The sequence below is a fragment of the Phyllopteryx taeniolatus genome, chromosome 8 (assembly GCF_024500385.1).
Source record: "Phyllopteryx taeniolatus isolate TA_2022b chromosome 8, UOR_Ptae_1.2, whole genome shotgun sequence".
NCBI classification, from domain to species: Eukaryota; Metazoa; Chordata; class Actinopteri; order Syngnathiformes; family Syngnathidae; genus Phyllopteryx; species Phyllopteryx taeniolatus.
In genome coordinates this window covers 15,771,353-15,781,389 of record NC_084509.1, presented here as the reverse complement: position 1 = coordinate 15,781,389, position 10,037 = coordinate 15,771,353, and the positions used below count along the sequence as shown (strand labels likewise).

General features: G+C 42.4%; 1 protein-coding gene across 2 annotated transcripts in view; it reads left to right on the top strand.

The window, feature by feature from the left end:
• Nucleotides 1–623: 623 nt before the first annotated feature.
• kmt2a (lysine (K)-specific methyltransferase 2A) overlaps nt 624–10,037 on the top strand; it is a 74,793-nt gene continuing 65,379 nt past the window's right edge. For both annotated transcript variants that reach the window (XM_061783386.1, XM_061783385.1), the window contains exon 1: nt 624–919. In XM_061783386.1, coding sequence (XP_061639370.1) covers nt 674–919 — 246 coding nt within the window. In that variant the 5' untranslated portion in view covers nt 624–673. The remainder of the gene's footprint in view (nt 920–10,037) is intronic.

Genomic DNA, 10,037 nt, shown 5'->3' with positions numbered 1-10,037 from the left:
ATTTACTGTAGAAAACTTTAGCGAGCTATTTGTTTTAGTTGTTGTTTAACTTTCTAAGACATGCTGCTGAGCCTGGGAGCTCAGTGCATTTTTTTTTAGGTTAGAATTTTAAGAGATGTCTAGTGTCTAAGATAAAAGAAAAAAACTTTAACATATGGCAAATCTGAAAAGCTGTTTAATAAACATATGTTTAAAGACATTGAAAAAGTGTTGAAGTTTGCATTATTAATTTTTTTAAACCAATATTTTCGCTTTAACAGCAAATGAATATCGTCTCCAAATAACAGTTATCTACCTCCTTGACTACTAATAACCGGGGGGACAAAAACATAGCGGTCTATTTCTAATAAAAGTGGCCTGATTTTGTAAGGTGCTTCTATTCCACTGTAACGGTCTGGCCGCTTCTTCTTTTTGTCATTCAAGTGCGCCGCTTATTTCCCGGGCAAAGCCCCTGAATCTGATTAGGACTCGACCGCGCTGAGCTCCAATAGCGCCCGCAAACAAAATGCATTGTCCGGGCCGTGTGGAGTCCGCCCCGCAACCTGCATAACGACTCGTCGGCCAGTGAGAGTGGAGGCCGTGTCGGAGCTTGTTTATGTGGAGTGCTTGCTCAGGGTTCCGCCCACCGACGTATCTGTGATCGCAGGGCACACAAGCACGCACAGAGTGTAAAATGGCGCACAGCTGTCGGTGGCGCTTCCCCGCTCGGCCCGGAGGGAGCAGCAACTCCGGCACCGGGAGGAGAGCGGGCCGGATAAGGGTCACCGCCTCGCTGCGGAACGTCCCGGGAGCCCACCCGCACGCAGCTGGCTTCGGACCCGGGTTTGATGCTGCACTACAGGTCTCTTCGGTCATCGGGAGCAACCTGCAGAAATTTCGGGATGTTTTGGGGGAATCGAGTGATTCGAGCAGCGCGGAGGTAAGCACCGGGCGGACGGACGGGGAGAGCGTGAGAGAGTAACGCGGTTGGGGAGCTCCGGTACCGCGAGAGGCGTTCGTTGTTGTGCAGCTAACGGTCCAAACGTGGACCATCTATTGGGCTCTCCTGTTCCTAACTGAGCAAAACTTGGTCAACGCCGTGATGCTCCGTTAACTTTGCTACACTTTTATGAGCACAAACTTTAGTCCGGAACCCACACGGCACCGAACCGAGACGTGTGCTCGTGTCAGGTTCTGCTGGGAACAAAGTTAGTTTGTAGTAGAAGTGAGAGGAGAGGCTACATCGTCATACTCTTTTGGCTGGACGAGTACTAGCACGCTAACCCAAAACACTCCCCTCTTCTTGTAGATGATGTGTTTATGATATCTTATTCAACCAAAGACATATAAGCGTTATAAACACGTTATTCACGCATTGTAACAAACACGCCTCGTATCACTAAGCTACTAGAAATGCTTTACTAGTTAGCTACTTGACATTAGCTCAATTGGAAGCTTTCAACTAGACTTGGACGTCTCGTACAATAACAGTAAAAGTTGTCCTACTGTCTCTTTCGGCGAAAGAAATAAAAGAGCTGAAAACAAATTATGTGTGTTATAAGAACGTTGTGAAGGCTCGCCACCCTTCAAGGTATCGTGCGGTGGGTTTGAAAACAAGATATGTCAAGTTGAAGGGGGCGAGAGTACACAAATGTGGTCGAAGTTAGCCTCCCTCCACGGCCATATTTCGTTTCATTTCAGTCTTTAACACTATCTACGGGTATATTTCCAGTGAACAAACTGGGTGAATTTAGAAGCTGGTGATTTTCCTTGAGATGTGCATCTTGCTGCGAGCATTCTGCTAACCTAGCTGGTGGGTTAGCTCGCATGCTAAGTGCCCGTAGTACACTTTTGTTACCACGTCTCGAGTGTTATTTCGGAAATTGCCCTTGTGTTTATGCCTGTCTTAACATATCATTCGAAAGCTGGCTGAGCTTAATAGTTAAGCCATTTGTGTACTGGTGTATGTGGCTAGGCTAACTCATTTAGCATACTACGCCACGCTAGCCGTCATGCTACTGCTGATGCGTTGGAAAAATGGGAGGTGAACCCATTCTCCTCGCTCAGACTGACACGATGCGCTGCTTGTAAACGCTTTACGGTGACGTTTAATACGGAGCCACATGCACCCCGTAACAAATCCGGATTCATTTTCCCCCCTCCCCCCATCGCACTGAGGGAGTATATGTGAGACTCGGGCTTCGTCGTGTGACAGACAGTGCGCATGCAGGGCCGGCTACAACAACAACGACGAGCCTCCCGCCTGACGGGCCGTGTGATGTGTGGGGGTGTGTTCGCCCTAGCGAACTACCATCTTCCTTTTCCGCCAGCAGCAGCGTGCAACCGTTGCAGAGGGAACAATTAGGCAGCGGTGTAAAGTGTACTTAAGTAGGTACTTTTCAGTCCAGGCGGTGTTGTGATGCTTTAATCAAGTAAGAGTATTGTTACTTTAGGTTAATATGACTGAAGTGAAAATACAAAGTAGTCCTTAGTGAAACAACTACTGAGTGTTGAGTAACTATTGATCTATTATTTTATTTTTATTATTATTTTTAAATCAAAACATGAATGTCATGTAGACAAAATCAAAATTGTAATCTGCATTTAATTTATTGGCCAACAATCAGAGGTGGGCAGATTAGTACAATAATTGTACTGTTACTTTAGAATAATATAACTCAAAAAGTTGTCCTCAAAATAATTACTTGAGTAAGTATATAGTGAAACAAGACGGGTACTGAGTGACTGGTGAGTAATTTCTGGTTTATGTTTTTAAGTAAAGCATGAATGTCAGCCAAACAAAAATATAAAATGGCAATGTGTGAATTTAGATATTGCATCACAACCAATAATGAATTTAATCAGGCAATTACCTGTGTTTGCTTCATGTTAAGACTGCCCCTGGATGCTTTAATGGTACATCCACCTGCCTTTTATGGAGATGCAGACAACATAGGTTCAATTTCTGTCCAGTCTAACTGGCCGCCCCTCATTAACGTGAACGTGCAGTGTAAACATACCGACGTTAGCCACGGTCACTAAATTAGTAGCAGGACTTATTCGTAATCGAGTGTGACTCTAAAACTATGTTATTAGTTTGAAGTTTTGTTTTTTTGTTACGTCCTATCAATTAAAAATAAAAAAGCAGAAATGTTGGTTATACTGTGTCATTTTTTTTTAATCCTCAGCTGCCTGAAGTCCCTTTTCTCTGCTTCTGTTTGTTAGTCTCGTGCGCAGTTGATAGCAAACGAGGGATGGGAATTTTTTTTTATTTTCTGAAGGTGGATTTTCCACCATAGTTTTAGCAAAGCTCCTGAGGCCCAAACCAACAGGTCAGCGCAAGGGTTTTCCCGGTATGCATGCACCCGTGAGTGCACGGCAAATGGTGGACTCCTTATCAGTCACGCCATCCGTATCTGGTTGTTTTTTTCTTGTGTGTGGTGGTTTCTCTTAAATCATATTAAGAGGTACAAGATGCAGCTGATATGTTTCAAAGATCATTTCATTTTACTCATGTACTACTATCAGGTCAGACTGAAAGTTTTCATAGGTTTGTTTTTAGGCGTGTATAATTATTTTTCTGACAATTTTTTGTTACTTTTTCTCCCTGCACACTAAAACTGATATGTACTTTGTATTCAGACCCCCTTAAATTTTTCACTCTTTTTTTTATATTTCAGCCATTTGCTAAAATCATTTAAGTTCATTTTTTCCTCATTAATGTATTCATATTTACAGAAAAAAAAACAGAATTGTTGAAATATTTGCAGATTTATCAAAAAAGAAAAACTATAATATCACACAGCCATAAGTATTGAGACCCTTTGATCAGTATTTAGGAGAAGCACCCTTTTGAGCTAATACAGCCATGAGTCTTTTTGGGAATGATGTTTTTCACCCCTGGATTTGGAGATCTTCTGCCATTCCTCCTTGCAGATCTTCTCCAGTTCTGTCAGGTTGGATGGTGAAAGTTGGCGAGCAGCCATTTTCAGGTCTTTCCAGAGATGCTCAATTGGGTTTAAGTCAGGGCTCTTTCTGGGTCTCAAAAACAATCACGGAGTTGTTCTGAAGCCACTGTTTCGGTATTTTAGCTGTGTGCTTAGGGTCATTGTCTTTTTGAAGATGAACCTTCGGCCGAGTCTGAGGTACTGAGCACTCTGGAGAAGGTTTTCATCCAGGAATTCCCTGTACTTGGCCGTATTCATCTTTTCTTCGATTGCAACCAGTCTCCCTGTCCCTGCAGCTGAAAAACACCCCCACAGCATGATGCTGCCACCACCATGCTTCACTTTTGGGACTGTATTGGACAGGTGATGAGCAGTGCCTTGTTTTCTCCACACATGCCACTTAGAATTAAGGCCAACAACTTCTATCTTGGTCTCATCAGACCAGAGAATCTTATTTCTCACCATCTTGGAGTCCTTCAGGTGTTTTTTTAGCAAACTCCAGTGTGGGCTTTCATGTGTCTTGCACTGAGGAGAGGCTTCCTTCGGGCCACTCTGCCCTGACTGGTGGAGGGCTGCAGTGATGGTTGACTTTCGAGAATCTTCTCCCATCTCCTGACTGCATCTCTGGAGCTCAGCCACAGTGATATTTGGGTTCTTCTTTACCTCTCTCACCAAGGCTCTTCTCCCCCGATTACTCAGTTTGGGCGGACGGCCAGCTCTAGGAAGGGTTCTGGTCGTCCCAAACGTCTTCCATTTAAGTATTATGGAGGCCACTATGCTCTTAGGAACCTTAAGTGCAGCAGAATTGTTTTTTGTAACCCTGGCCATATCTGTGCCTTGCCACAATTCTGTCTCTGAGCTCTTCAGGCAGCTCCTTTGACCTCATGATTCTCATTTGCTCTGACATGCACTGTGAGCTGTAAGGTCTTCTATAGACAGGGGTGTGGCTCTCTTAATCAAGTCCAATCAGTATAATCAAACACAGCTGGACTGCAATGAAGGTGTGGAACCATTTTAAGGATGATCAGAAGAAATGGACAGCACCCGAGTTAAATATGAGTGTCACAGCAAAGGGTCTGAATACTTATGGCTGTGTGATATTTCAGTTTTTTAATAGATCATCAAAAGATTCAACAATTACCTTTTTTTCTGTCAATATGGGGTGCTGTGTGTACATTAATGAGGAAAAAAATGAACTTAAATGATTTTCTATCGCGCTTGTCTTCATGAGAGTCGCGTGTGAGATGGAACCTATTCCATCTGAATTTGGGCACACCCTGGATTGGTCGCCAGCCAGTCGCATGTTATGTTCGGTGACAGTTTTGTTTTTACATAATAATGCCAAAAAGAATATTTTGGTTGATTTATTGACGTTAAATTGTCGAACATTTAAAAGATTTTTTTAAAAGGTAAAAGGGATTATGTTTAAAGGGCCACATTCTCCAAGGGGAAACACTTTTATTTTATTGTTCTGTGGAAGTTGATATCAAGGTAAATCTCAGAAGGGGCAAAAAGCAAAACTTTGAATAATGATGTTTTCATTTGCTTCTTCTATTCATTAAAGTGGGTGGTGGGGGTTAGGGGGATCGATTATATTCATAAATCAGATATTTTTGGGAAAAGAAACCTGAGAATTTATTCTCAGGCCACATCATCCAGCCTTGATGCATCCATCCATCCATCCATTTTCTATACCGCTTATTCTCACAAGGGTCGCGGGCTGCTGGAGCCTGTCCCAGATTCACACACACAGAAAATACTAGAAAATTTTAAAGTCAGACTTCAAGCTCAACGATAGTGAAGACGTTTCGACTTCCCAGCTGTCTTGAATGCCGAAGTCTGAAATGTATCAGCCCTTTCAATTCAAACCCCAAATGAAAAATCCCATGTATCCTGGTGGGATGTAAGAGTAATGAAAGTACAGCAGCATGTTTGATATGTAGAGACAGAATAGATCGCTACAATGCTGTATTTGCTTTTTCTTGTTTTAGTTTTATAGAGTGCTTCATGCTTTTTTCCCCTAGAAATTCATTCAATGTGTCTTGTTTTGTATTCTTTAGCATCTTGAGTGCATTGCAGTATTACTGATGCAGAGAGGCAGACCAGGCCATTCATCCTCATAGAGCTCACAGCCTATTGAAGATGAGAGCCCAGCTTGGCGCAACCATTAATACTTCCTATAAATAAATGCTTAATCATCGTTAGAAAAAAGATTTGAGATAAATTACAGTGGTACCTTAAATGTCGACCAAATCTTCCTTGAAGTTTTTCAGCACCCATTGAAATCAGTTATATTTGGAATATTGCTAAATCTAAAAGAATTTTTCGTGACCTTTAAGCGTTATTTGGTATTTTTGTCTTTGGATAATTAATTAATGAAAACCAGGAAAGGATTTGGGCAATGTTTCTAAGTAAATAAAAAAAAATACTATTACATTTTTTTCCCCCCTAGCTACAGCATATAGTCTTCTTTTCACAGTTTAAACAAGTGCATTTATATTCAATCAAATTTGAACTATATTATATTAGTATACTTGTTTAAATTCGAGTAATTATATTATTTTAAATAATACATTAATATAGTTGAATATAGAGGGGAGAAACAGAAACTCAAGTATCAAGCTAACTAGCTGGCTGTCTTTAGTCGGTGCTCCTTCATGGTAGTCACACGATATCCAAATCAAAGTCCCTTGTCTACAAAAAAACGCTTGGCAGTTTGGCCGAGAGAATCGTTGACCAAATTACGCGAGTGCGCTTACTCCACGGTAAAGTCCTGTGGATAGTTGGGTTCGTTACTCATCAATATCCATCTTTCAAAAAAAGGTATCGCCGAGAGCCAAAGGAAAAGCAAAACACTTGCAGACTTAATCCTTTGATGCTGGCTGAAATTAGTTTTAGTGAGGTGTGGGCGGCTCTGTGATAAGGTGACGTAAAGCATTAGGACAGTTCCATGTTGAACATTTCTACAGCATTTGAAGAATAAAAAAAAAAAAAAGCTTTTTAATAACTTAATTTATTAAAATAGACTACAAAGCATCCTTTGTATGTTCGAATGGAGCATCCATCCATCCATCCATCCATTTTCTGAGCCGCTTCTCCTCACGAGGGTCGCGGGCGTGCTGGAGCCTATCCCAGCTGTCATCGGGCAGGAGGCGGGGTACACCCTGAACTGGTTGCCAGCCAATCGCAGGGCACATAGAAACAAACAACCATTGGTACTCACAGTCATGCCTACGGGCAATTTAGAATCTCTAATTAATGCATGTTTTTGGGATGTGGGTAGAAACCGGCGTGCCCGGAGAAAACCCACGCAGGCACGGGGAGAACATGCAAACTCCACACAGGCGGGGCCGGGGATTGAACCTGGGTCCTCAGAACTGTGAGGCTGGCGCTCTAACCAGTCGTCCACCGTGCCGCCTCGAATGGAGCAACTTTAGCTTTTTTAATTTTTCTTTTATTACTACTTCTTTTTTTGTACCACTGGAGTATTGAAGGTGTGTGAATTGTTACATCCCTACGATACAAGTCGTGGACACAGCTTGCGGTTTTCATTCAGGATCAGTGTAATGCCTCTGTGGCCAGACCGGGGCAGGATTGTTCAGGCTCGCTGCAGCCCGCTGGGTTCACAGGGCGACGCTGAACAGAGCACCAGCCGGACACTGGGCCAGGATCTCCCTCCCTCCCACTGTCAAATCCATCCAGACAGAAAGACCCAAATCCAACAGAGACATAGAACTCCGTCTGAGAAGCAGAGCAACTTTTATTCTGACAGCTGCCACTTTGGAATGGATTACTAAGCCTATTGCAGCGGCTCAAAGGGGTGCTTGTCGGTTGTTGCTGTCCAAATGAAGGCATTTGTTAGCTTTTGTGTGTGTAGAGGGAATCCATTCTCTTGATCTGTCCAAGTTTCAGTTGCTTCTTTTTTATCTGGGGTGCCAAGCTGTCCAGTTTTTTTTTCCACTGGAGGGTGGTGGTGGTGGGGGGGATTGTGCAACACATCCACTACCACTCTATTCCACTACGATGACCCGTCAATTTTACTGTCCAAGCCCTAATAGAAACAAATATTAACAATTGATAAAAAATATTTTTAACCACCTCTCTGTCGCAATGTTTGTGTGTGTTGTATTACACAACTTCTATGATATGATGAATAAATTTCTCTTTGGCACACAGGTGTTTTTGTTAGACTTTACACCGATCTCATCGGCTTGATCGGTATCGGCTACATGACCTGAATAGACAATACTTTTGAAGATGCTCAGTTTACACTGCACAAGTATATACAGTAAATGAACAAATCATTTAAATAGAAACATTGCTCCATCTTGTGATCGGATTGGTGATCGGTTATCATTTTTTTAAACTCTGATCGGTGATCGGCCCCAAAAATCCTGATCGTGTAAAGACTAGTTTTCGTGCATAATTAGTTGTAATGTTTTTGCGAAAAAACTGACTTTTTCTCACGCCGCTGCACTCATTCCTCGCTGACAGTCTCAATTTCCCGCTAGTATGACTCTTTTGAGACTAATGGTTATTAAAATAGCTGAGGCTAGCGAGGCTAACCGCTCATTGTGTTCTAAAATATTGAATAATAATGAGGCAATGAACTTTGAAACATAATTTAAAACCTTGTTAGCCATTAGCTAACACAAGCTAACCATGTCGTTTTAAATCTGATTGGCTTAACTTTAGCATTGTTAGCAGCACACAAAATGTTAACTAGCTTACCTACCGCTACACTCTTCCACAACCAGCTTTTTTTTTTGTACTCTCGGACCTGCACAGATGTATGAAGATTGTGTCGACTAATCGGTTCAACCTTAAAAGACAAAGAGTTATAAGCCATAAATGGACATTAAAAATAGTAAGACTCCATCTTATTAATCACGATTGTGTTGTGTAGTGATTTTTTATTTTTTTTTCATTTTTGATAGTCTTGTATGTAAAGTTTTTAACAAACGTTATTGCATACAACACAATATACAAGAAAGATACAAAATATAATGATAAACAGTTTACTTACATATAAACAAATCAACTCTTGTATGACAAGTAGGAATGTTAAATGATGTGATGTGACGTGCATTTGAAGTGCAAATCACCTTTGCATTGCACCTATGCCATTGAAGTTGACTTTTATTCATCAGTGGTTAACTTTTTTTAATACATTTTAATGCCTGTTTGGAATGTTAAAATATTACATAAAACATTACCTGTACTGTTAATGAAGTTTGACCCTGGGTCACGGATCATTTATTTTCTATGGTGATAATTGATTCCAAATCTGAACAAAATTCAAACAAATCGAAGGTTGTGCATTTTCTGTGCAATTCCATTATGTTAATGTACCCATATGCCTCTGTGGCCAACTGATTTGAGAGACATGGTGTGGTTTGGTGCATGGGGCTCGAGTCCAGCAGGTGTTTGGCCTATTTAAATAGAAGAGACCCTTCCCCCGCTTCCACCCGCGTGCCCATCCCAGAGACAGCGTGTGGATTGGAGCAGGAAGCTTTGTGTCTGCTTTTATTCTAGTGTTCACAAAGTGTGGGTGACTGGCAGGGATATCAAAGGATGTGGGACGACCCCCCCCCCCCCCCCCCCCCTCCAAGCCCCCGCCCATTTTACTCCCCACAGGACAACGCTGGGAGAAAAATTAGTCACAGACCCTCCCATCCATGGCTTTATTCAGCTACAGCAGGCGGTCAAGGCGCTTTCACCTCTGCTTCAGGAATAGTGATGAAGAGAGAGGCTAGAATTGTTTTTTTGGTTCCGTTTTAAGTGTGTGTCAGGGGCAGGGCTGTCCCAGAGATGTGATGTCCCCTTGTGCATGCGGGAGTAGCCATGTGTTGCCTATCTGCATTGTATGCACGCGTGTGTGTTGTGTAAGACATAATGCACACGTGTCCATCTGTCTTCTGTCTTTGTCCAGTAGCCGTCTCCTCTTCGGGTCTGAGGTGTTGGAAGAGGAGTCGTCTTCCTTAAGCGTTTGCTTTGGTCTGCATGCTGTCGAGCACATGTCAAACAGTTGCGCAGCTCCATGTTGGGACACTCAAAAATAACAAAAGCCCACCATTTGCTCTGGCTGGGGGAGGTGAGAAGGCACAAAGC